The following is a 25,687-nucleotide window of genomic DNA, read 5'->3' on the forward strand; positions in this document are numbered from 1 at the left end:
TTGATCACTCCCTGGTAGTCTTCCCGGCAGTATTCAGGGTGTCTATACTCTATAGAGGATTATAGTTGCCTTATAGCACGGGAGTTAATGTTTGTGACATGTTTCAGGTTGGCAGGGTATCATTAGAGTCTAGGTACTGGGGACAACTAGAGATTATACATCAACCGTAGCGGCTATTAGAGTGAAATCATGGGCAGATCAAAGAGTAGCAGACGTAAAGAAATTAGACGGTGACAGGCCATAGGCGTGTGATGGCAGGCCACCGGGAGGATTCGGTGTGAGTGAAGTGGGACAAAAGAATGGCAGTAATGCAATTCGACATGAAAATGACAGAACGAGTGGTATAGTCAGGAACACTGGCTCATCGAGGAAATGGGGAGGTATGAAAATATCTCAAATGGGTTGTGGGAATAAGGGGGATCGGTGCGTTAAGAAGGAAAAGACAGCAAGGAAAAAGGTTGAATGAGTGACCGCCTAGTTTTTCGTTTCGAGCACTTGGGCGAGAACAAGTACGGCGCTTTTCAGATGCTCCTCCGCCTGTCCGCATATAGCGAAGAGCATTTTTTCGACAATCCTATCCAGGTCCTTGCGAAGCTGCATGCTGCGTGTTTCGAGAACCTGGCGTGATGGGGTGGTGTGATTGGTAGTCCCTGACCCTGCGGTGGCCTTTTCCGGGACTGTGTCCAGCCGCGATCGTTGGTTGAGCTGACTCTTCCTCTGGTGGGTAGTTGCCAAAGAGACAACATAGTTCCGTGCAATCAGAGCGGCACATAAGCCATCCAGCAGGTTTTCAGCAACGTTGGGGAAGATGGTGCGGAAAGGCCGCAAAAGGGCCCTCTCATTATTATGGCGAAGAAACATAATGACGGGTGATGTAAGGCGGAGCATGTTCCGTGGGAAGTCTTTGACAGACAGCTCCAGCTGGTCGATAGTCCATTCGTGATCCCACCATTTCTCCAGCTCTTCCTTCTCCGACTTGGCGGAGGTTGAGGAACGGCCGGGCGATACCTGGACGGACGCAGCAAACTTTGGTGGTACCTCTGGCTTGGGTGGCGATTTGGGTAGTTCCGGGCTGGGAGCCGACTTGGTGTCGATCATGGTCTCACCAACAGTCTCGGAAGCGACAGAGCTGATGTCTGTGTACGCATCATCGTCGTCTTCGTCTTCTTCATCATCGTCCTCGTCCTTCTCAGCTGGAGCCTTGGTGCGGGCATAGTCGTTAGGTGAATAGCATGAGTGATGTGTGATATATCCGCTGTCGGACATCTCCAGAGGCGTTTCGGGACTGAAGGCTGATATCTCTTGCTGACCTTGATCAGGAGTGGATGGAATAGGATGTTGTGGCGTTGGAAGCGAGTAGCTCATTGCTGGGGACGACTGGCGTGATATATCAACCAACTTAGGTTTCGTCTTGGTTGCTACCGCGTACATCTGTTTCAGGGTCAGTTTCATGCCACTCGTGATCTGAGAGAAGACTCACTGCCGGTCTAGCTGCTTTCAATTCAACTTTCCGTGGAGGAGGTGGAGGGCTTTTCTGCACAATCTGTATCCTTCGTCGATTCAGCTCCTTGAGCCTCTCGCCCTGGCCTTCTGCGCCCTCCACTGGCGCACGCTGGAGCCAAGGTTCCCAATATGACAAGCTGCTGGGAGCCCAACTTCCATCACTAGACACCGTCCCTGATCTGCTCCTGCCTGCGCCAATGGATGAGCTAGAGAAATTCCTTTTTCCAATCGGTTCATAATCGGAATAAGGAGCTGGTGATGACATGCGCTCCGAGTAGGTTGAAGCAGGCGTCAATTGCCCATCGCTAGTTTCGCATTGTCTGGCTAGATGTGAGTGCGCCATGCGTACACGCGGGGTCCCTTTGACGTCTTTTGGAGCTTGTCGTGGTTCACTTTGAGGAGAGGTGTAGCAATCGCGACACGATTCTCTGCCTGCAACGCAGCCACAGCCATTGGGACTCTTTTGGCTGTAGTCCGATTCCGATTCCGGCTTTGGCGAAAAATAGAACGAAGGTGAGTCGTGTGGTGACCTGGTGTCTGACAGAGGCGGGCTGGGCAGAAGACCAAAAGATTCGATGCTCGTGACTCGGAGATTCTGATCTGAACGCCATGGGCGAAGCGTCCTAGTCTTGGATGGTTTTCGAGACAATGGGGACTCTTTGCCACTTGCAGCAAGACTCTCCGTGGAAGGAGAGGACGGCAGACGCAGCTCAAAGGGCTGCTTCATCTTGCGCACCGAGCGGAAAGGGGACATGTACACAGGAGGGCGTTCCGAACTGGTCCGTGGTTGCGCCGTGATATATTCTGGTTGTTCAATGCGGGGCGATGACGAAGGAACAAATGACAATGAGCTCGGGGCCTGCTGTCTCTTCCAAGGTTGGATATTGGGCGAGTACCGGGGCGACGACGATTTGTTACCTCTCACATTGAGAACTTGATTCGGTACACTGTAGCTTGGTACGCTCCTGTTGACAAATGTTGGAAGATTTGCAGATATTGCATGGTGGTAATTGTGTTCTTGCAGATGAAACTGCATCTTGACGGAATGGCCGTCCGTCGAAGACATGGCTGCTAGGTCAATATGGATGAGCAACGAAAGCTGAATGGTCAGTCAGATCTAATGCCGTTCATTAACGGCAATCACAGAAAGGGAACGGAAGGAAAACCACAGCATGAGCGCTGAAGCGGCCCACCAGACCTTATACCAGGGCTTTAAATCGGTTCAAGTATCCCTTGACTGCCTTGCGGTGACAGGGAAAAAGACATTGGGCATGCGAGTTTCGCCCCCTGTGGGAGGGTCGTCTAACACTCTGGAACATGAGTGAAGAGTGAAGGGCCATTACGCCCATTTCCTTGCATACCAGAGAGAGGTGGGATCGAGAAGTAGGCACAGTCATTGGGCCAAGGTCCGGAGGTGCGCCACCTGCAGGCACAGGGCAACGTGGGTGGTCCGCTCTCTCTCTCTCTGGGTTTGCATATCGTCTATTAGAAAGGAATGAGACATGCAGAAGGAGGGCGCCTGTGCCAGTCCTTTGGCGAACGTCACAAGATCCTCTGTGCGGCTGTCTAATCAACATAGACGTTGCGCCGGGCAATCTCAGGTTGCCGGCCCCTGGAAATAAGCCCCTTGCATCGGTTGCCGTAGGCGCAGCCCTTAGATTGGCCCATGCTGCCTCAACGCTGAGCGCAATTAAAGTAGCAGGTGGGAGGATTCCAGCTTGACTGCGGCGGGCGGAGATCGCAGATTGGCTTAGATGGTCTAGAGATACCATTTGGAGGCCAGCAATTCCAAGTGTGCCACCAAAAGTTCTTGGAGGTGGTGAAGCTGCGCGCAGCTATACACGCTATTTTGGCAGTGGTTGTACAGGAGTCGTAGATCCCAAGGAGCTCGCTGTGCTTGTTCCAGATTCGTCAGTAACGAGGGATACTAGGGGAGCTAGGAGACCAACAAAGGGACTGTCGCTCACCCAGGAATCACCCAAGGAGGGAGGAAGATGAATGAGATCATGAGATGTTGTTTGTACAGTACGAAGTCCAGTACGAGGAAGCACAGGGATAATGAGCCTCCTTATACTGGCTGACATAATCACTAAGCACATGCATAAGTTGGTTATTTTGAACCAAGCAAACAGTGCAAACCAGCCGGTTATCGATTGGCGTATCTCAAAAAAAAAGTTCGGAGAAGAGCGATAGAGAGACGTTGACTTGAGATCTCCCATTCGTGCTCCAAGTTCCTTGCGTGGATCGATACGTTATGCTCTCGGAGTGTTTTATTGCGTCGACTGTGGCGTCGGGGAAGACCCCGGCGTCTGCTAGTCTGAGAGATGTCGGAATCTGCGTGCACGAGTTTCAGCCCACGCTTAATCTGCGCTCCACCTTCAAGAAGAGCTCGACGGCGGCCAATTGCCTGGCCGTGAGCCCGTCGCATGTGTTTGCTGCACAGTCGGAGAAGGCAATTGTCCACGTATATAGCAGGGAGAAGGGCAACCAGGAGGCCACAGTCCCCTTCCCGGAGCGCATACGTAGTATCGCGCTCGCTGGGGGTAAGAATGGGGATGTCGTTGTTTTGGGCACAGAAGGTGGCCGTCTTATTTTGTGGGAGGTGAGTCGTGCTTGAGTCTCATTTATGATTTCTTGCTTAGCTTGTTGCTAAATGGGCGCCTTGTCAATCAGACATGCACGGGTCGACAAATAGCAACCACCGCATCCCATCTGCGGCCGGTAACCTCCCTAGTGGTCGACCCTACCTCCAACTTCATTCTCTCCGGCTCATCTGATGCGAGCATCCACGTCTGGTCGCTCGTCGACCTCCTCTCTTTCACAAAACCTCCGTCTGGTCGTGATCGTCAAGCTCCGAATTCCCCGATCCGTACCTTCTCGAACCACCGCGCCGCCATCACCTCTATCGCCGTGGGCCACAGCGCCGGCAGATACAACATTGCCGTTTCAATTGCGGAAGACAGCACTGCGATTGCATGGGACTATCGCACCGGCCGTCTTTTGCGCACATTTCTCCTGTCAGCCAATGCAACATGCCTGACCCTCGACCCCGTTGACCGAGCGTTCTATGTCGGCTATGCAGATGGCAGCATCCAGTCGGTCGACTTCTACAAGAACCAATCCATCCAACATCCGCTTCACGACCCCTCTCTGCATTCCACTCCCGTTCAACCATCCGCCGAAGACCGATGGGCACCCCCCTCTGCCGACAGCGGGGCCGCGCACACGCTCACGCTCTCTTATGATGGAATGACGCTACTCTCCGGCCACCAGAACGGAAAGGTCCTATCCTGGAACGTAGGACGGAAGAAGTACGCGTCAACCGTGGCGGACTACACGCACCCGATCACGAACCTCATCATGCTACCTCCCAATGGTCTCTCGTACCCGTCTCTCGACCTCACCCGTATGTCCCACACCATCGTCAAACCCCGCTACGATCACACATTGTCCGAATCCTCCCAGCCGTCGGGAACCGTCCCGGCCGACTACACCTTCAGCACGCATCTCCTCCCCCCCAGCTTCTCCACTTCCTCCTCCAGACCCAACCAATTCACCGAAGCCTTCACGCACGCCTACTTCCCCGAATCGATGCTGGAGGAAGGTCTCGCCGAACTGGCCGCCTTCGACCAGGGCTCCACCGGCAATGCCGGAAACAGTGGGATCACCGACGAAGAAGCCTTCGCCAAGGACGCGCAGATCGCCCAGCTGGAAGGCGACCTGGCAATCCTAAAGAAAAAGGCCTCGATCAACGAAACCGCCCGCCAGTCCACCACGGACGAGGTGACGCAGCTGCGCGCCGACCTCGCCAACCTGCACGACTACATCAACGAGCTGCACGGGAAGCAGGAGCAGGCCCAGCGCGAGAAGATCCTCCGCCAGGCGCGGAAGGAGGAGCGCGAGACCCGGCGCCGGGAGGCGTGGTTCGCCGCGGAGAAGAAGGGGAAGAAGGGCGACGCCGTGCTGAAGAAGATGGATGCGGAGGATACGGTCATGACGAGTGATACGGACGACCAGAGCAGCGATGACCAATGATCTGCTTTTCTGTGCGGTTATTCAATTTTTTTCTGAGATATAATCTTCTTCTTCATTCCATTCGGGAGTATCTATCGTGGAAAAGGCGCACCGGGAGGTTCTAGTTTTCAACGGTTCCTAAAAAGTGTATCAACTGGATCATTTGCCCTGAATCCTGTACCTGTATGTAAATATAAATCAAGACGGCTGGTGAGTACAGCTTCATGGATTCAGTATAGCCCACCAAGTCCACAAAACCACATTACCGTGGACACACCCTCGAATACACCAGTCCCCTTCTTGCCCATGCCCATGCCCATGCCCATGCCCCACGAAGTATACCGGTACACCATCTTCAGAATCAAGAACAAAGCCCCCTAAGTTTAAACACCGAAAGATGAAACGCCACATATAAAATTAATTCCCAGCAACCCAAAATCCAAACCCCGGTCCCGAAATCCCCATCCGTCCCGGACCCTCCCTCCAACCCCCAAGGAATGTATCAGCCCACATTTGGTATGCATGCAAGTTACCCTACCCCCATCTACCCTACCCCCTTTATTTCCCCTTTGCATCCACACCCCGGGTAAATCCGCAACAATGAAAGGATGCGGATCCGTTGCATGATAACCCTGCCCTCATAGAACCATGAAACGTAAATAAAGCATATTTCCTGTTTCAAATTCAAACACTGATAAAGATAAAGTGCTTCTTAGGGGTGCAGTATAGCTAATCCACTTACATACGAGTGCCGAGTAGTAGTGCTGATGAGATGGGATGTTGTTAGCTGGCGGCACTAGGTTTATGCCTGGACGGCATGGAAAGGCTGCTTTATGCGGTATTGTACCGTTATATGCTGTGTCTTCCTGGATGAGGTTGCCGTGGGTGATTGAGTGGTGGTTGTTCCGAAAAGGGACTGGAGGTTTTTGACTGCATTGGGTTTACTCGCGAAGTATTGCCGGCGCGAGTGTAGGAGACAACCGGAAAATAAGGTGGTAAGAGGTACGGTGCTACCTGGCTATTTTTTGGACATCGAGACAAGTCAAATATCCTTGAACATACGCGATGGGTTTCTGGTTTCATAAGGACGAACCATTGACCAGTAAGTATAAACCGAGCCAAGGATATCAAGTAAATTTGCAACATGTGTGAGTCATTAGGCAGGGATAACACCCGGAATCTACAAGCGAAGCTGGAAGGGGCCAACCATGCAGGATACGCTATCCGATCTCATCCCACACCATCGGCGCCAATGTATTATCCGTCCATGGAGTGTTATCACTAGTCCCTGTGTTTTCGTCCAGTGGGAAGGCGAATACGGCGCCGGGTACCGAGGCGGTTGCAGCTGCAGCTGCATTAGATGAGCTTTCTAGTAAGCCCTGAGGCGGAGCAGGCGGGGGGAGAGCAGGGTCGATGGGTCCTAGGGTGGACTGGCCTGGGAGATCGGATCGTTTTTCTTGGGGCTTGGAAGGCTGTGCACCCTGCTTACTGCCTGAGCTCGTACCGTCGTCATCTCTCGCGTCGGAAGCCTCCTTCCCCTGGTCGTGGAGGGTTCGACCGCTCACAGAACCTCCGTCGCGGTACGCGTGCGGGAATTTGGTCCGGAACCGATCGCGCAGGTCCGTGGCTCTGCGATGGCCGAGGTTCAGCCGTGTATCCTGCTGGATTAGTGTCCATTGGAACCCATGCACCGCATACCCTTTGAGTAGAGCTTCGTCCTCGGCCACGGTGAATGGCCGTCGGGAACGACGCCGGGATTTCATGGCAAAATGCGGCTCCGGGATACCCAGGGACTCCAAGGTCGATTTGGATTTGCTTGTTAGAGTAGGAGTTGCCTTGGCCGTGGAATTCGGCTTAGAGTTGGTGGTCTTCGGAGCGGTCTCCTTGGGGTTCGAGGAGCTGCTGCCGCTACTGCCAGAGGATGGCTCATTCAAGCCAACCGTCACGCTGTTCCCTACCGAGAGGGACTCCGCATTGGCTGGTCGGGGATGCGGCAAGTGAATCTTCCCGGCTGTGCCATCAGAGCCTTCCGTCTCGGCCCGCGAGAGGGCATTGGCCAGAGTGTCGTGCAATTGCCGCGTCGCTTCGTTCGGGTCGGCAGCCCTTGTAGACGATCAGCTTGGAGTCGGTGCTGATTTGCTTTCCACAGAACCGAGGACTTACCGGTAGGCCCAGGGACAGCATACGCGGAACCTAGATTTGTGTTCAGTTGGTGACCTAGATCTCGTCTCCATAGTACAATCCACCTCGAAGCTATGGCTGTTTACCATACCTATCTTTCAAGTTGGAAGCGCTGCGCTTGTTGAACTTCAATTCCGGCTGAGCCAGGATCGCCGTCCAGTTCCCAATGCCGCACTTGACCACCCCACGTAACAGAGCCGTGGTTTCCTCCTCTGTCCACTTGCGAAGGTTCTTACGAGAACGGCCCCGTGTCTTGGGGGATATGGGCTCCTCGTGTTCGTCGGCAGAGGATGACTTCTTGTCGTCCGATTCCCCGTCGTCGGTCTTGTCACATGGCGGCGGCCGATTCGGGACGACCGGGTCGTCTGGTAGTCCGATGACCACAGCGCCACCGCGACCGCTCAGGGCCGTCTTCGTGGCAATGGGAGAGGCCAGAATATCCTCGATCCTGCCCTCTCGTCTTTCGCCTGTCGGACCCTCCCCGAAGGAAGTGGCCAGCGAAGCCGGCTCAACGACCGAGCTGTCCCGGGAGGGTTTAGTCAGCAGCTGCGTAAGGCTCGAGCCGGCTTCGATGGGCGGCAGAAGAGCGGCATTGGGGGGAGGTTCGTTGAGCCCATTGAGGATCGCAAAGGGCCCGAATGGGGGTGGGCGCTGTTCCTTCTGAGCCTGCGGGATGGGCAGCTGCAGATGCTCGGCGAAGGTCTCGGCCTGCACCCCGACGCGGCGCCGCTTGCGGGAATGATGGGAATCATCGTCGAACGATGAATAAGGGAATCGTTCTAGAGCACGGAGATTAACAAAGGCGGGAAGGATGGGCTTGGGCGGCGGGGGCTCGAGGCTAAGGAGCGAATCCACGGAGGGATCAGTCTTCTTCTTCGGCGGCCGCGATGTATGGTTCAGACGCTCCGCGGGAACCGCGGCCACGGAATCATTATTCCGGAGGCCAGGCAGAATGCCCGCCGAGCTAGTGGGCGTGGGAGCAGCGGTAGCCTCGCGGACTCGGCTGGCATTCGGCTCCAGCGGCGAAGGCACGCTCAGCAAGCGCGAGACGGGCTGACGGAGAGGAGCTATGCGGAGACTCTGGAGCTGGGGTAATTCTCGAATCAACGATTCGTCGTATGATCGGGTGAAGGTAGTGTTAGAATCCATGGTCTTCTTCACGGAATCCAGGAGGGTAGCATTCAAACGATGAAAGCAGGGATAAAGATCATCAAAGATGGAACGAGACTCCCCACGTAGCCATGAGCCATTTTGCAGGGTCGTTGACTATTAATCCAGCAAAAGTGGATCGAGAGTAGGGAGTCTTTCTTTTTGGGGGGGAGGGGGGGAGGAGGAAGAGAAATGAAATGGCAAGTTAAGTATGGATGGAGTAGGTAGAAATGATAGCTAGTGACTCGGGAGGTACTCCGTCGCAACTTAGCTATTGTAACTTGCTTGCTGCCGCGGGCGGAGTTGAATCTCGGGGCTATGCTTGGTAGGGGCGAGGGAAGCCACCAGAAGCGCAAAACCGGTTTGCTGAATCAGCAATTCCCAATCGGGTGAAAGACGGAGCACTGCCGGTATATTCTGTACACTCATTGATTGATTATTGACACAAAAATATATTGAATCGGTACAAGCCGTCCATCTGGTGGACTCATCACAATCAGAACCAGACAACACGGCAGTCAGTTTCTTCAAATTCGACAATTCTAACCGTCCACGATGCCTACCATCCTCCCCCCATGGCCCAACCTAATCTTCGGCATCATCGAGCCCATCTCACTGTACGTCCATACATACCTACACCTTAGACCTAGAATATAGCCCATCAAGATGGTCACGCATAAACGAAGCCTAATTTCCCTGAAATCAGCATCGCCGGAGCCCTAAGCCCCCTCATTAACCTCCACGCCTTCATCACCGACCAAATCCCCCACCCCCATCCCCAATCTTTTCCTCTTCCCATCCCCCCCCAAGCCATCTCCCTAGCCTACCAACTCGGCAACCTATACGGCCTGCTCGCCCTGGTGGGGGTGGGGATCCTGCGCACCACGACGGAACCCCCGGTCATCCGGCAGTACCTGCTGGCGCTGCTGGCGGCGGATGTGGGCCACATCGCCGCCACGGGGTGGGGGATGGGGTGGGAGCGGTTCTGCGATGTGCGCGGCTGGAACGCCCTGACCTGGGGCAATGTGGCGGTTACGGCGTTCCTGGGGGTGAATCGCGTCTTGTTTCTGGGCGGGTGGTTGGGGGAGTGTCAGAAACAACAACAACAACAACAACCACCAGTTGGAAAAACTGGGATAAAAGAAAAGAAGAACCGTGGTGGGAAGGTTGCTTGAGCTGGCAGCAGTGGTTTTGGGATTAATGCGGATGGGTAGGGGTTTGATTGCCTTTGTCTGGGTATTTTTGGGCGGGTGGAAGGGGTTGGGTTAATTGTATGTACAATAAGAGATGTAAAGAGTCATCGGAGCAGTAAGGTAGGCGGAAACTACATCTAGAAACTACCTAGTGGATTAGACGACTCCCTCGGTTTCGAATACTTGATCCTTGAGTTTTGTCTGCAGCTAAGGTTGATACTACGGAGGATGGAGTACGGTGGACTCCAGATCTGGTTCTTGAACTTTCGTGTTGTCGGTCTCCACCTCTGTTGTTGTCGAAGCCACGTTGTGCACTTTGAACTTGACATCATCTAGTAACTAGTATGAGACTTAGTAGACCTCGCATGATGTCAATACCGGTAGTTACTCAATCTGGCACTATTATCTGCCCTCTGCAAGCATACGCAACCGGAAAAGCCGCATGACATATGACTGAGGTAAAGAAGAGGACTCGCCCCAAAAGCAGGAATAGATCAGTAATCGCATGAGCCAGAAGCAACAGGGCAGTACGTAGCAGATGCCAAGGGCTAGGGCTGATCCACGGACGGATGCATGGAGGCATGGATGCATGGAGGCATGGATGCATGGATGCATGGATGCATGGATGGAGGCTGCTGGTCCGTACTTCCCCCTTTCCCGGCATAGGCGAGCAATGTCAGTACTCCGTGGTCCCCGGATAGACAAGTTCAGCTGCATATCAAGGCAGATTGCGGAGCACCACTGCATACACTGAAGTGATGTATCGACGCCCACGTAGTTCCACTAGGACTACCACCCATGTCCAGCAGCACCCCTGACACCGAACAGGGTACTCCGTACCGTACATCCGACCGAAGCCAAGATAATCATTTTCTTCATTGGGATCCCACTACGGGCCCATAGATTATGGGGAATAATGAATCTCCCTCTTTTACTCGAACGACCTGTTCCAAAACATCGCCTCGATCACATACGAACCCAATTTGCCGCTGGAGTCATGAACAGCTAAATATCTAGATGCATTAGAAATACAATTCCCGCTCGTAGATAGAACCAAAAGCCCCCGCAAAAGAACTATCTGCAATAACAAGCATATCCGGAAAAAAAAAAAGAAAAAGAAAAAGACTATTAGGAATGGGAGGAAACCAAAAGAAGACAGCCAAACAGGCAGGAATATCGCCCGCCTGCATAACGTCTGTCGCAAGATAGATCGAAGTAAGAAGAAGCAAGCCTCGTCAGGCATGGGTTTCTGGCCTAGGATTATTGTCCTATGAGACGATTGGTCGTAAAACTCGGTTGGCCTGGCACAGCGAAAACGCCGCCGTATTGCATATCATTCCGCTATTGTTGTGTTTGTGTGTTCAGCAGATGGTTGCCCGACAGTCTTCGCTGTTGTTTCTGGAGCGTGCCTGCGCTCGGATTGGTCATGAGCGCAGAGGAGACGGCCGCATGTGCTGGAAGAGCTGCTGCAAGGCCGGTTGGCCATGTTGCTGGTATTCGCGGATATGAGGGACAAGGAAGGGCACGCCCGGGTTGGTGGTAAATGCTTGTCGGTAGGCGACGAAGTTTTCAGAAGGGTCCAACAGAAGCTCGAAGTCGGGAGGGAGCATGAAAGGGGCCGTATGGGTGGAAGGGACACTAGTGGATGTGCTGATGCTGTACTTTCGGAGACCGTCGATGATAGCTGTGAGGGAGTGGTAGTTCCGCACCATCAGTAGAGCCTGATCTCAAGATTAGCCCTCTCCTGGATCTTGCCTCTGATAGAAGATTCTCACCTGTACACATTCCTGGATGTAGCCCACCAATTCGGGAAGCGCTGTACAACACTCCCACACCGCTATACTTAACAGCTCCCATTCTGTGAATACCCGCTTGACCACCGGTCCTGGCTCCACGAAGCTTTTCTGCGAGAGCCCCGTGAGATACCCCTCATCAATATGGGCCATCGTACGGGCAAAGTCCAGCGGCGAGGTCGACGCCGTCAAGTCTTCCAAGAACGCCAAGTTGAGCTTGAAGGGTCGAGTCCAGTTCATGTGCCGCGTATGCACGTATGCCTGCTTGTAACGCACGGCCGAGACGCATAGCACTTTCAGAATAGATTTTAAGCTGGGCGAGATCTCTTTGAACAACTCCTGGATCGGACCGGCGATGAACTCGAAACCTGGGGTCGTGGGACTCGCCACGATCTGCCCGCCTCGAAGAGCACGCAGACAAGCCACCACAGCTCGATGAGCAAAGGGGCTCCGGCTGCGAAGATGCTATCCGCTAATGTCAGCATCTCTTTCAAGCCCTGGTCTGAAGGGACTGTACGAACCTGTTCCACCTCGACATACAGTGTCACTTCCTCCGGAAATGCCTGAAGATGGTGCAGTAAGTGAATATGCAACGCGGTATGCTGTTGCAGGAACCACTCCACTGAGAGGGCTGAGTAGCCCAGCGAGTAACGCACCAGCTCTTCGAAGGGGATCCGGGTGAAATGCAGATGGCTTTCATGGTCGAGGTCTTCGGCAATGCCGATAGCAGTCATGTTCCGGTTCCCTTGCGCAGGAAACCAACTCCACGTTGCCAGCGCAGGGTCTGCCTTCCTGCACCGGCGCAGGATCTCCTCCACCTTCTGGATGTGGGAGAGGTTGTTGATGAAGGCCCTCTCATGGGGCTCGACCAGCTCCGATAAGAAGGCGTCAATGGCACTGGCATTGCGATTCTGGAAGGCGGTTCGAGGGAGACTCTCGTCTCGGAAGAGGCCGAAGCGGATCGCCCGTTTGATCTCTTGGATGTCAAAGGCCCACAACATCGTCATGGCCTCATCTTCCCACCAGCGATATTTCATGTAGAACGGAGGGATCTCCGCCCCGGCACGGAAGAGAGACGGGTAAGCCGGTGGATCAAACATGACCGGCACGCCAGTGGAGGAAGGGGAGTATGTGGACATTGCCCACTGCTGCACCACGGGAAAGTCAGAATGAAGAGGAAAAGAAAGCCAAATTGGTGTCTTGGGAGAAGGGGACGGCGCGGTGTTCAAAAAGTAAAAGTGTCTCCTTTTTACAGTGAGTGGGGGGGGAAAGGTTTGAGTGGGGAGAAAAAGAGAGGAGAGGGGGAAATCGGGGGACAGACAGAGGAAGAGAGAGGCGGAAATAAAGTGGTAGTCGAGAGGTGGTGGTTACAGTTCTGTAAGAAGAAAGACCCCGATAGATAGTAGTAGATGGTGAATCGTACACACCACACGCATTCCCTCACTCAGTCTGATTTAACTCACATGTAAGTTAGCTGCACACCACCTTGACTTCTTCATCTGCTTCTTCTTCTTCTTCTTTTTTTATTCGACCCCAGGGAATTTTTTTCTTTTTCTTGTTTTTCTTTCTTCCCTTTCCCTGGTTTAGTCTCTGTACCACTAAATACTACCCAGACGTATAGACGGAAGCAAGATCTCCGGCAGACGGTTGAACGGCTATGATTCTAGAGCGTCCCGGGTTCAGGCATATGTCCAAAGGACCATCGACGTCAGAGGAGACTTACAGATTGGGTTCAAACCCCACAGGGAGGTCAGTAGTCGATGTGAACAGACACTGATAATAGTGGATGATGGTAGCGCACACGAAAAAGGCCAGAGCAGGAGAGCCAGCAGCAGCACCAGTGGGGAAATGATGGATACTATACCAGGAACCGACAATGGGGGAACACTGACTCCTGATAAGAGGAAAAGAAAGAAAGAAAAAAGCTTTTATTACATTCACACCATCACTCTAGTGATACTAAGCTTAAGGTAAAAGTCATAGCAACCTCCACTTTTTTCGCCCCGAGGTTTCTGAAGAGGATGGGTCAATGTCCAGCCGCGAACTGCTCATTCCTCACTTTGCCACGTTTGACAACTCACGAGGGTTCTGAACGGTATCTTGCTGCTTGACGCGGTCGAACGGCCAAAAAGGATGGCGGCAAGTGGCGCATTACACACAAGAGACATGATTTTGAATGATCAAATCAACTTGGAACCTGTAAGATAAAAATCCAAGAATCCCTGGCAGGAGACGGTAAGTACTGCATTAAATTAGATCCTAATCAAGAGAGTACTCAATAGAAAATGGCTGGCGCTGATCCGAACCACTGGGACCCGGGAGCCAGGTTAGGCTGACGCTACGGAGATTACCTCAACACCCACAAGCTGAAGGCGTGAAATAGACCTCGTCTAGCTGACTTTCCCAGGCCAATCAGTCCAGGTCGCCGCCAGAATCGTCTCCAACCACACTACCGCCGGTCAGGTAGCGCGTGCGACCTGGGATAAGGCCGTTAGATCTTGGGGAGGGCGTCTATTCTATCTAGTCTAGGGGCGGTTGCGACGACGCAACAACCCCCACATGGGCTGAAGACAATCAGCAGAGCAGATGAGAATCGAAACGGCCATCGAGCGAAGACCAGTCCGTTTGGCAATAGCACCACTGATAATACCAGCCATTGATGAATGGCTGTCAGCCAACGGCGGTGGTGGATCAATAGGTCGCATATGGGGTAAAGGGAAAAAAAAACCAACCAGGATAAAGGAAAATGGCAGGAGAAGCGGTCAGGAGCCGGGATGGAACATCTGGCCATGCATTAGTCGTTGGGTTCTGGAAGATTCACCCAAGACTCCATTCATGAGGGTAAACGGGCAAGAGCGAAAGTATGTGTGAGCAAGAAAGAATGAATGAATGAAAGCATCACCTTCATCACTGTAGCGGTGTATCGAGAGAAGAATAATGAGGTCAAATATACATCAGGCCGAGATCGTGAGGCGAAGTCATTCAGCCGGCCCCGGGCGGCCTCCCCTCTAAGAGGCTGCTTCAGACTTCAGCAGACGCCAGGAACGGGGCTGAACCCATCGTCTCGTCCGTCATGCTGATGCCGGTGATAGTCGATGATCCTATAAGGCACCATCTCTCGGGAAGACCCAGATGGGAGCTGTACGAATCCACCTTTAGTTGCCACCATATGGAGAGTCGGTAGCAAGGGCCAAGGCAAATGCTGGATCGGGGAGGGGGGGGGAAGGAATTAAGTGGCTAGCAGTGGCTAGCGACTAGGCTGTACTACTGCGGGCCCTAACTTAGTCGGGCTTGTTGTTCCTTGTTGCTTTCTTCAACTCTCAAGGCCGTTTGAACGAATGGTGAGGAGGCCCAGCAACGAGGGTATAGCTTTATACCCATAACGAGCTGATGATCGCGGAGAAGACAAGCCGAATCATGGCCTCCAGCAGTGTCAAGTGCCCTTTACCACTCCAGCTGGCAGACTGGGGCAAAAGTTGAAACTACCGGTAGTCAGTTGCATAATAAACGGCCCTAGGGAATTTCCACAGCTGAGGTGAGCCATCCATTTCATCTTCTTGTCCTTGTTCGGGTTCGATGCTTCGATGTGGGTGTCTGGATAAATCAGGGTACCTTCAATGTGTTGCATTCAGCACTCTCGGTGCCTGCCAAAGGCGTAAGAGGGATTGGTGTGACCGCGACTTTTGACGACTTCCACGAATCGGGCAGAAGCAGCTCAGAGTACGGAGTACTCCGCTGTACGGAGTACATAGTATGTAAACAGTCGGAGAAACAGTAAGGTAAGTTCACTAATGTACATAGAGTACAGAAAAAAGTACTGTACCTAGTGAACTAATGGAATGAGTGGGTGGAAAGAAAAGGCGGAGCATGGCGTGGACGGGACTATCATCGACAAAAGCCCAGAGGAACAGAACTTAGCAAGTGAACATTGTATCGAGCCAATCACTCTAGGGATGGTGTACCGAAGGAGCTCGTGGCTGTTGGCGACCGTCGACGTAACGGCAAAGACATGCGGTGATCCACCCGAGCGTGAGTTGAGTACGAGTAGAGTAAAAAGAGACCAATGCACGACTAAAAGCTTCTCAGACAAGAAAATGTTATGGAGTTGAGGTGTACACAGTATGTTGATGAATCACCCAAAGAAATAAGAAAAAAAAACAATAATAACTAACGAATAGTAATGCATCTCCACGGTGGGTGGGATTTTCTGATGGTGTGGCGCAGGGGAAGAATTGAATCCAGTTACGGAGAAGAAAGAAGAGATTGAGAGAGACTATGAAAGTGATTACAGATTACATGTATGTAACTACTGTGGTTACTTACTCCGTAGTGGAAAGGAAAGATCAAGTGCCGTGCCGCGGGCGGGAGGCCCGTCAACTCAGAAACCCTGGTCCCAATGGAATCAGAATGCATCGATGCGATGTATCCATTTGCAATTGTCGCTTGGACCCTCCACCTCAATCCTTTTTTTTTCTTTTGACTCCACCCCCTCACCCTCCTCCCCTCTGCTCTCCTCTTCTCATTCCTCCTTCTTATCCCGGGAAAACTCTACTATCAGCCTTCCGAGTCCTTATGCTGCAACTGGGTGCAGCTTGCAGCCTGCAGAATACCTGCCTCCCTCCCTCTCCCTTACCTAGTTACTTGACCTAGGTCGTCATATCGTCCCGCTCTCTCTCTATCAGCCCACGTCGTGCCATTGATAGAGATTGAGGAGCTCTCAGTGAACGGAATTACTATCCGAGGTCGGACTGATATCAGAAGTCGGTCACTGCCATCCCAATTGGTACAGTAACTTCTGTCGCCAAGATGCCCGACCGATTGAACGAGAGAGAGAAACGAGAGAGGGAATTGAAAGAAGGTACTCAATTAAGAAATAGAAAAATGAAAATCAAAACAAGGAAAATAAGGAAAGGAACGGCTTTCATCAGCGAGGGAACTCCGGGGGCGAGACAAGACCCTCTCTCTCTCTCTCCATCTCTATGTACTGAGTTTGGTCTAAATTCGTAGCGGGGACAGGCGTAAAGTGATGCTGTCCAGATTCCTGACTGTGTGACCATTAACATGGTCGAATTCGACCACTAGCATCCGTAGTGACCATGCCTGCAGCAACCAGGCGGGCTGTGTCTCTGGAGCTGTTCACCCTGGAGAAGGTCTGATAGAGATCAAGGATGGTGACCAAGCCGGCTGATAGTCTACTAGGTAGTCTGGGGTATTTTGTTGAGTCCAGACTCTGAAGACCGGGAAGCCATGGTGGGTGAATGGGTGCATGGCTACAAGCATGAAAGCTACGGGAACAACGGCGGTTGGAAGAGCAATCATAATGCTCTTGAATCTCATCGGAGTCTTCTGGTGGAATGCGAGCCATCGTCACTTGCGGGAAGGAACAACGGCTGTCGAGAACCTCTTCCACGGATCTAATCCGTAGTTTACAATCAAAACAGAAAAAGCAAAAATAGCAAAAAAAAAAAAAGCAAAAAAAGCAAAAAAGAGATCGATCATGTTCATGATGCCCTTTTTATCCTCCCATGGCTAAGCACGAGAATAGATAACTAAGTTAAGTCAGACAGAGCGCGCGAGAGGGGAAGACAGCCAGCGACTCTGCCGAAGTAATGACCTTTGTTCGGATCCTGGGCTTGCGCAGTCAACCCAGATTGGTCCATCGCCTGCAGCATGCATGACACCTGACTCGGAGTTAAAGTGTGGTGGTGGTGGTGGTGATGGTGCGTGGGTATGTGCGTGTTGAAGCGTGTGAAGGGGGTCAAGATCAGTGACAGTGGCTTACGATTAAACACCACCCCGCCAACCCTGAGTGGTAGATATAAATTCTTTGTACTCATCTGCCAAACAAGCAGATGAAATGCTGAGTAACTTCTCCGCAATCGGGGCCTCTCGGGGCCTCTCCGCAACCAAGTTGGCAGGGCCTGCCAGCCCCCTTTTTCAACCAACCAATGTAGTAGCACAAGCTGGGTGCACGCTGACTTAACGGCGGTGGTGAGTCGTCTTCGGTTCGCTCATTCGGACGACTCCTGTCGGTATCCTGCCCAGGCCGGGCAGACGGGCCAGTAGAGAGGCAACCTCGATGGCGCGCCCCAAGAAGAGGGAAAGCATGCAAGAGGGGAAAGCAATAATGAAAACTTCCAGGAAAAAACATCCAGCCAAGCTGACAAGCCCTAGAAACCGATCTCACCAGCGAAAGGCAATAAGGTCTGAGCGAGTGATCGTAATCGTCATTTTCCCGATCGATTCCGAGCGCCAGTGCTGACCTGATCTCCCACAATATCGGGGCAACAATTATTGAAACCTGGATGACTGACACGGCTGCGTCTGGCTAATATCAATCACAATTGGTGCTCCAGAACCGGGCGAAGATCAACTAACAAGAATGACTTGTCATTTGACCGAAAGACGTCTGAACCCAACAGGTGTTCGAGGCTGCGTGGTCGGTGCTCAATGAGTCTCATGTTTCGTACGCCATAAGACCGAAAATCGGCCTAAACGGACGAAGGAAGGAGAACAGCAGGAAGCCGGGATAGAGAGAAATAATTGACCGGTCCCAAATTTCCTGGACAAGAGACAAGGATTATTGAATGGTCTGGAAGTAAGTTACTACCTACTACCGTGGTAGCAGCTGTAGCCGCTGTAGCAGCTGTAGCCGGGGTCTCTTAGGCTCGATCCTCTTGCAGTCCCCCTCATGGGTGCATTAGAGAGCCAGAAGGGAATTGGAGGGAAGACGGAGGATCTATATCGGCATGCAGATGGGGGAAGTAGACGTGTTATCTCTCACCTGTATGGTCCATGGGTGGGTGGAGCGGCTTACTTCGGGGGAGAAGGGGGGGCACTTACAACTTTGCAAAGTATGCGGAGGAATTTTCCTTGATGACAAAACCGCTTCGTTGGTCTAGCAGATATAGCGACCTCTACAGGTCGAACGGGCGTCGAATGGGCGCATGTGAGATCGGAGTCAGTGAGTCAGTTGCCTCTTTCATTTATTCCGAGGCCCCGTTCTTGGTAAAGCCTATGCGATGTTTAGTGTTTAGTGCTTAGATATGGGCGGTAACCTGGACTTTCGGCCTCCCCCATCGTGCGCCAAAGGAAGTTTCTTTGAGAAATACGTGGTAGGATTTGTACGATGACGCCTGCCCTGTTCGCCAAATTGGGGAAGAAAATCGATGGAAGGGCGTTGCATCCACTCTCACTAGCTTAAGCCATGTATCCATCGGCCCGGTTGGAACTTGCTGGGAGGCGGGGGAGGGACTTCTCCATAGGACTCCAATGCTCCATGGAGTGAGTGGAAATGGATGTCTCAAAAGAGGAGACTTCCTCTGATTGATTGATTGCACTAGTCAGAAGGGGACGGCCCGGCGGATGAGTGGACTTTCTTGGGAATGGGGCCGCAATTCAAGGTTCCGACCAGCAAGGGACTGGTGATTGATCCATTAAGCTATCCCGGCGAGTTGAGTCCATCCCGGGTGGGTTGGATTGCCAATCTGGGTCGGGGGAGGTAAGACGGCGGACTACGAGACTTGGGGATCTCCGCCATCTGCAGCATGAAGTAAGAATACGACTAACTGAAAGGACAAGAAGCACTAGAAGAATGCCTTGGTTTGCATCTATGGTACGTATAAGCCTACAGGATGTGGTGGGCATGGACACGCCCAATGTAGAATATCCAGTGGACAGAACTTTCTCTTTTTTTGATTCTGAATAACGCTTCATATTATCGTAACCGGCGTCATACAGGCCCACAAAGCAAGACAAGACGTCGTCTCCCCAGCGGAATTTTTCAAAGCTTTTTGATTTGCTGTATCCTACGACACTTACCGAACTACATCTAGTTGGCGATGGCGTAGGCACGGCGGCGGTCACGCTCCTCAGCAATGGAGAGCTAAAAGAGAATCGGTCAGTCTCAATTGACATGCATGCCGGAATGCTGGAAAAGCAACGTACCTTGACACCCTTGCCCTTGGGGAGGGAGATCCAGGGCTTGTCCTGGCCAATGACGAAAACGTTGGACTCGCGGGTAGCGAAGGTGTTGTCAATGGCGTCCTTGATGTGGACGATGTTGAAACCTCCGTCGTGGCGCTCACGGTGGGTGACGACACCAACACGACCCATGTTACGACCACCGGTAACCATGCAGACAACACCGGTGTCGAAGCGGACGAAGTCAGCGATCTTGCCAGTGGTGATGTCAACCTTGACGGTGTCGTTGACCTTGATGGCGGGGTCGGGGTAGCGGATGCTGTGACAAGCCTTGTTAGCATGAATGTTCAATCCATATGGCCTCTTACGATGTTCCCGTAAAGAAACCGTCGTTCCGGTTCTTTCGTCCTCCGCCGATCAACCAAAGCTTGGTCCAACGACTGAATGACACGGAACTTGTAGAGAGCATGCACTCACGTTCTCGCATCGTGCGTAACCAAGAATGGGATCCCGCCCTTGCCAAGCTGAACACGCTTAACCTTGCAGAGCTTGTACTCAGCCTCCTCAGCCTGGATGCGGTGGACGGTGAAGCGACCCTTGGTGTCGTAGATCAGGCGGAAGTTCTCGCCAGTCTTCTCGATGCCGATGACGTCCATGAAGCCAGCAGGGTAGGTAGGGTCGGTGCGGACCTTGCCGTCGACCTTGATCAGACGCTGCATCATGATGGCCTTGGTCTCGCGGCCGTTCAAGGCGTACTTGAGACTATATTCGCTGTTAGCCGCTGTTCCTCCGGGCGGGTCGAAGATCGCGTCGTGTCGCTCGAGGGTTCGTACCGGTTGCGGATGAAGACAATCAGGGGCAGGCAGTCACGGAGCTTGTGGGGACCGGGGGAGGCCTTGGGAGCATAGGTTCCGGACATCTTGTCCAGGAGCCAGTGCGAAGGCGCGCTAAGGCGCTTCTGGTGCTTCTTACTGCAGGATCAATAGAGTCAGCTCTTCCATCCTCACTTCCAAATTGAATTTGCAACCATCTGCTCCTGCGACTCAAAAGTCTCGAAAAAATCACCGAACATGGTCGCAGTCGCAAAAGTCACAATTCGTGTGGTGAGGCTCAGGACTTACGGTCCGCGAGGCATCTTGGCTGCTTTGTCGACTTGAACCGGTTAAGTTGTCGAAGTGTCGCGAAAGAGAGAAGACGGTCGGGGCAGGGGACTTCAGCTGCTGATATCCAGGGCACTCTCAATTTTCGCTTAGCGTCCGGTGCTGGCGGGTTGAGCCCTAACCCCGTTGAAATTGGGTTCATTCTACGCTAAGCTGATAGAAGACTAGCTTGGACCGGCCCTGCTCATTATGTAATACTGCAAGTGGGTCACTCAGCTTTCACGTGTCAAGACATCTACTTACTTCGGTCGTCACTTTATTGACACCGACCGCTAAGTTCTCAAGCTGCTTATCAGAGAAAGAAGCTGACTCAAGTCTCTATATACATTTTTATTATCTAGGATGTCTAGATGTAACCCTTAATCACGGCAACCTCAGCATTGAGGATAGACGATCCCGCAGCGCCCAGAACGGTGTTGTGCGACAAGGCAGCAAATCGGATATCGAAATAGCCACCTTCTTGACCCTCACGGACTCGTCCGACACTAACGGTGTATCCCTTGTGGATATCGCGGTCGAGTCTGGGTTGGGGCCGATCGGGTTCGTCGAAAACCTTGATAGCCTCTGCAGGAGCCGAGGGGGCACCCAACTTCTGCGCCTCGGACTGATATTCTCTCATCGCCTGAACCACCTGCTCTGCGCTGGGCGCCGGGCGGTTCTTGAAGCGCAGAGAAACGAATGCCATGTGGCCATCAGTGACTCCAACACGAGTGCAAGTCGCGCCGACTCTGAGGCCGGCTTGCTCTTCGAAACCGGTAGCATCAGCATTCAGAGAACCCAGAATCTTCTGCGCCTCATTCTCGAGCTTGTCCTCCTCGCCGCTGATGAACGGAATGACATTGTCCAGAATGTCCATGCTGGGAACACCAGGGTAACCGGCTCCGGACAGAGCTTGCTCAGTAAAGACTTCCACTTCGACAACAGGACCGAACTTGGCCTGGAGCGCGGCGAATGGGATGACGATGCCGATGACGGCGCAGTTAGAATTGCAGACCAGGAAGCCCTTCTTTAGGCCAAAGTGTTTTCTCTGGTGAGGGATGAGGTCGAAGTGGTGAGGGTTGACAGTAGGGACAATGAGCGGGACCAGGGGATGCTTGCGGTAGTTCTTAGCATTGGAGAAAACGGGGATATCGGCCTTGATAAATTCCATTTCTACGACGCATTTGGTCAATAGGTTTCCGGAGATGTTGCGTGAATAGCCTCTTACCGAGATCGCCCGCCACATCACTATTGAGTCCAGAGAAGACCAAGTCGCAGTCGGCGAACTGCTCGGCCTTGCAATCACGAAGGACAAGGTTGCTGAGCTTCTCGGACATGGCCGTAGTCTGCTTCCATCTCACAGCATCCTTGTAGGCCTTTCCAGCGGAGCGCTCCGAGGCACCGACGGCGTGCAGTTCCAGGAAAGGGTGGTCGGCAAGCAGGAGGATGAATCGTTGGCCAACCGAGCCAGTGGCTCCGAGGACACCTGCCCTGAATCAGTACAAACTTTCTCTTTAAATACATTCCCTGTCCAAGGCCTCCTTACCGCACTTCTTCTTAGGATATGAGGCCATTATGCGAGTCTGTACTATTGATCCTGATGCTGTCAGTTACATGGGTTCATGTGAGATCGCGATTTTGTAGATGATTCCAATGGAAAACAGCACAAAAGATCCGGAAATAGGACTGAGTCATTCAAAGCTCGCAGCAAACCAGTCGAGCAGATCAAGTCGAAAGCGATACCCCACTCATGGAAGGTCTCACTGAACTTAATCAGGGACTGGTCGTGAATGCTGGAGATTGGTTTTGTTGAAGCAATCACATCTCAAAACATCAATTGAACAAAAGCACAAATAGTACTTACCTCCTGACACTTGGGATAGAGACTAGAGAGAGTGAGAAGTCCGTGGCGTTGGAGCGGGACACTGCGATATCGCTCCGGAGCCATTTGCCCCGCGGTGAGTCAGCCCTGCTTAGTCACTGCACTCGGGCATGGTTCTCTCGATTTATTGGCTAGAGTGTTTTGTTCCTGAACGGTCCTTACTAAAACGGCCGATGACGAAAATGCTCAAGGAGCACGGAGTAGGTAAGCAGGAATAGAGACGGGAATCTATATATTCTACCGTTCCATCTACTCGAGTAGATAAACCTGACTAAGCAGTAGTCTAAGGTCATGTTATAGTCACTCAATTTTTCGAAATGGCCCCTTGTACCAGTACATCTGAGAATAATTCAAATTGCAATGGAGACTCTTTCATATGAAAATGCACTCTATGCCCTACGTTCATAATCAAAGATCTTCCCTGGGTTGAGTAACCAATGGGGATCGAGTGATTGCTTGATAGAGCGCATAACATCTATCGTGTCCGGACCAAGTTCCTTCTTCAAGGAACTCTTCTTGCCCAGACCAACACCATGTTCGCCCTATTCAATAGTCAGCCATATGTGCATCGAACGGACAACGGGGGTGGGGGGTGTATCGTACAGTGCATGAACCCTCCATCTCCAGGGCCCGATCGACCATATCGTACACGACCTTCTCCACTCGCTCCAGCTCCTTGGGATCGCCGCGGTCGTACAAGATACTTGCGTGAAAATTCCCATCACCGATGTGCCCGAGAATGCTGGCAAACAGGCCAAGATTGTCTAGTTCCTTCTTGGAAATTTCTGGTCCCAGATTAGCAAAGCCCAGGCGCACTTGCATAAATAGGTCTTACCGATGATATCTGGCAGTCTGGAGATGGGCACCGAAACGTCTGTAGACCATACCTCAGATCCTTTTTCCCTTAGCGACAGCATACTCCACAGTGATTGCTTCCGCGCAGACCACAGGTCATGAGCTTCACGCTCGTCTCGTGCAAATTCAAAGGAGCTGGCATTGTTCCCTTTGGCTAACTTGGTGGTTAAGTTGATGCTGTCAGCGACCCCTGCCTTCGTGCCAGAAAACTTGAAGAACAGTGTGGGCAACGTCTTCCACGTGCGTCCGGTGCCACCGGCCCGGTTGATGACGTCCATCTGGACCTCGTCCAAGATTTCCACGCACTGTACCAGGATACCTTGTCGAATAAGCTGCATAGCGGTCGACGCAGCATCGCGCACGGTCGGGAAGGTCACGACGCCAACTCGTGTTTGCTCTGGGATAGGAGCTAATTTGAGAGTAGCCTCAGTCACAATACCAAGTGTCCCCTCGGAACCTACGAACAGTCCCGTCAAATTATACCCTGCCGATGTTTTGCGTGGACGGCGACGTGTCTTGATAATTCGGCCGTCGGCCAGGACAACTGTGAGGTTGATGACCCAGTCTTTCATAGTTCCATATCTCACAGCATTTGTTCCACTGCAATTCGTGCCAACCATCCCACCAATCATTGCAGATGGGCCGGGGTCAACCGGGAAGAAGAGGCCGCTGTCCTTGATCTTCTCGTTGAGATCCATCCATTGGATTGAGGGCTGCACCACAACGTCCATGTCGGATTCATGCAACTCGAGAATCTTGTTCATCGAAGCGAAGTCTATAGTCAAGCCTCCGTGCGGGGCAGAGAAATTGGCCTCGAGACTGGAACCGCCGGAATAAGGAACCATTGGCATCCGATATTTGTGGCATATCTGAGCGATTTTGGAGACGTCCTCAGTGTTATTCGGGTACGCGATCGCGACCGGTAGACGGTCTGCATTGACACTGGACCATTCTGAGAATCCATGGCGTTGAAGATCGTCCTCGTCCGTGCTGATTGCATCCTCGCCTAGGACGACTCGCAGTTCTGCAATGGCCTAGTTTGCCGACTCGATCAGTTACATGTATCTTGCAGTGTGCTGGTGAAATTATTAGGATAGCTGCTTACCTTTGTAAAGTCCTTCCCTGACCCGTACTGAGGCTGGCTTGATTGTGCCTTCTTAGAAGTGACTGCATATGCGTAACCGGCCCCGGCAGCCAATGCGGAGAATAGAAGAGTGTTGCCCAAGGAGCCAAAACCCGAAGGCTTGCTGTCACTTGATGAATCCGAGTCCCCATTCTTGCTCGAGTTATTCTCGAGTCTGGTAGGACTCACGTCACTTCGCGAGCGGACTGTTCTGTGGTGTGTAAGAGGAGTCGGTGGGCGACAGTGGGCGGCCACCCTCGTGCGGGGAGATGCGGGGAAGACCCGAGGCAATTGAACGAGAGCCCGCATTAGGCACAGTATAAATTGAGGATTGACAGAAAAACCAAAGACGGACCTGAAGGGAAGGGAATCAAGAGCAATCAATTATGGACGCAATGACTTCGCAAAGCAGGAAGAGAGATCTTTTCGAAGAAACTGGTTTTCTTTTGGGGGTGCCCTAGCTTCGTGCATCTGCGAGCCAGCCCGGTTAACGCCATCGGAGCTAATAATGAGGACTGGCAAAGATCGGAAATCGGCCGAGAATGATACAGAAAATCAAGATAAGAAGAGCCGAGGGCAAATGAAAAAGCTGTTGGAGATGAGAAGCACACACCCGTCCGGCACTCGCATTTCCCCTCATCTTGGTTTCAAAAGATCCTAGGGTCAGCGTTGGGGAATCGGGGTTGCTCGACTTCGGTCAGAACCCCGACTGCTGTGCCTGCCAAGGGGCTCAACAACATGGGACTCTGGTTCAAGGGACTGGATCTGACGATTGGTCAGATGATGTATTATCTCGAGGAGATAGGCTTGGTCTTGTGGTTTTCGATTTTCTTCCTCAATTGATCCTTATCTTGTTTTCCAAGAGCTCTCTCTTGTAAGTTAGTATTCTAGAAGAGGATGGTAAGTTACAGTACAATAGTGTACAGTATAAT

At 52.4% G+C, this 25,687-nt stretch overlaps 8 protein-coding genes across 8 annotated transcripts; 2 read left to right on the top strand and 6 right to left on the bottom strand.

Moving 5' to 3' along the window:
* Positions 1-474: 474 nt before the first annotated feature.
* On the bottom strand, positions 475-2,539 carry ASPACDRAFT_27252 (uncharacterized protein; the record flags this gene model as incomplete). Its single annotated transcript, XM_020199482.1, has 2 exons — positions 475-1,431; positions 1,481-2,539. 2 exons carry the CDS (start codon positions 2,537-2,539, stop codon positions 475-477), a joined length of 2,016 nt encoding a protein of 671 aa, XP_020057063.1.
* Positions 2,540-3,757: 1,218 nt separating this feature from the next.
* Positions 3,758-5,538, top strand: ASPACDRAFT_27403 (putative ribosomal assembly complex component Ipi3; the record flags this gene model as incomplete). The annotated part of the gene is made up of 2 exons (XM_020199491.1): positions 3,758-4,105; positions 4,177-5,538. 2 exons carry the CDS (start codon positions 3,758-3,760, stop codon positions 5,536-5,538), a joined length of 1,710 nt encoding a protein of 569 aa, XP_020057064.1.
* Positions 5,539-6,743: 1,205 nt separating this feature from the next.
* On the bottom strand, positions 6,744-8,847 carry ASPACDRAFT_13019 (telomere repeat binding factor family protein; the record flags this gene model as incomplete). The annotated part of the gene is made up of 3 exons (XM_020197118.1): positions 6,744-7,620; positions 7,681-7,710; positions 7,790-8,847. Coding segments are annotated over 3 exons (1,965 nt in total), but the record flags the coding sequence as incomplete, so codon positions are not given.
* A 426-nt stretch (positions 8,848-9,273) lies between these two features.
* On the top strand, positions 9,274-10,460 carry ASPACDRAFT_1855277 (uncharacterized protein). Its single transcript, XM_020197431.1, has 2 exons — positions 9,274-9,464; positions 9,554-10,460. The coding sequence occupies exons 1-2, from the start codon at positions 9,403-9,405 to the stop codon at positions 10,020-10,022; spliced, it is 531 nt and encodes a 176-aa protein (XP_020057066.1). The 5' UTR covers positions 9,274-9,402; the 3' UTR covers positions 10,023-10,460.
* Positions 10,461-11,464: 1,004 nt separating this feature from the next.
* On the bottom strand, positions 11,465-12,933 carry ASPACDRAFT_51643 (uncharacterized protein; the record flags this gene model as incomplete). The annotated part of the gene is made up of 3 exons (XM_020202513.1): positions 11,465-11,761; positions 11,816-12,298; positions 12,355-12,933. The coding sequence occupies 3 exons, from the start codon at positions 12,931-12,933 to the stop codon at positions 11,465-11,467; spliced, it is 1,359 nt and encodes a 452-aa protein (XP_020057067.1).
* Positions 12,934-19,664: 6,731 nt separating this feature from the next.
* Positions 19,665-20,891, bottom strand: ASPACDRAFT_59575 (40S ribosomal protein eS4; the record flags this gene model as incomplete). The annotated part of the gene is made up of 5 exons (XM_020203459.1): positions 19,665-19,718; positions 19,781-20,075; positions 20,234-20,518; positions 20,590-20,727; positions 20,878-20,891. 5 exons carry the CDS (start codon positions 20,889-20,891, stop codon positions 19,665-19,667), a joined length of 786 nt encoding a protein of 261 aa, XP_020057068.1.
* A 153-nt stretch (positions 20,892-21,044) lies between these two features.
* Positions 21,045-22,740, bottom strand: ASPACDRAFT_77617 (aspartate-semialdehyde dehydrogenase family protein). The gene is made up of 3 exons (XM_020204998.1): positions 22,442-22,740; positions 22,124-22,381; positions 21,045-22,068 (listed from the first exon to the last, which is right to left on the bottom strand). Exons 1-3 carry the CDS (start codon positions 22,467-22,469, stop codon positions 21,263-21,265), a joined length of 1,092 nt encoding a protein of 363 aa, XP_020057069.1. The 5' UTR covers positions 22,470-22,740; the 3' UTR covers positions 21,045-21,262.
* Positions 22,741-23,052: 312 nt separating this feature from the next.
* On the bottom strand, positions 23,053-25,293 carry ASPACDRAFT_117133 (FAD-binding oxidoreductase). Its single transcript, XM_020196032.1, has 4 exons — positions 24,738-25,293; positions 23,613-24,666; positions 23,381-23,562; positions 23,053-23,319 (listed from the first exon to the last, which is right to left on the bottom strand). Exons 1-4 carry the CDS (start codon positions 25,062-25,064, stop codon positions 23,167-23,169), a joined length of 1,716 nt encoding a protein of 571 aa, XP_020057070.1. The 5' UTR covers positions 25,065-25,293; the 3' UTR covers positions 23,053-23,166.
* Positions 25,294-25,687: the final 394 nt, after the last annotated feature.

Source organism: Aspergillus aculeatus (genome assembly GCF_001890905.1).
Source record: "Aspergillus aculeatus ATCC 16872 unplaced genomic scaffold ASPACscaffold_6, whole genome shotgun sequence".
Lineage (NCBI taxonomy): Eukaryota > Fungi > Ascomycota > Eurotiomycetes > Eurotiales > Aspergillaceae > Aspergillus > Aspergillus aculeatus.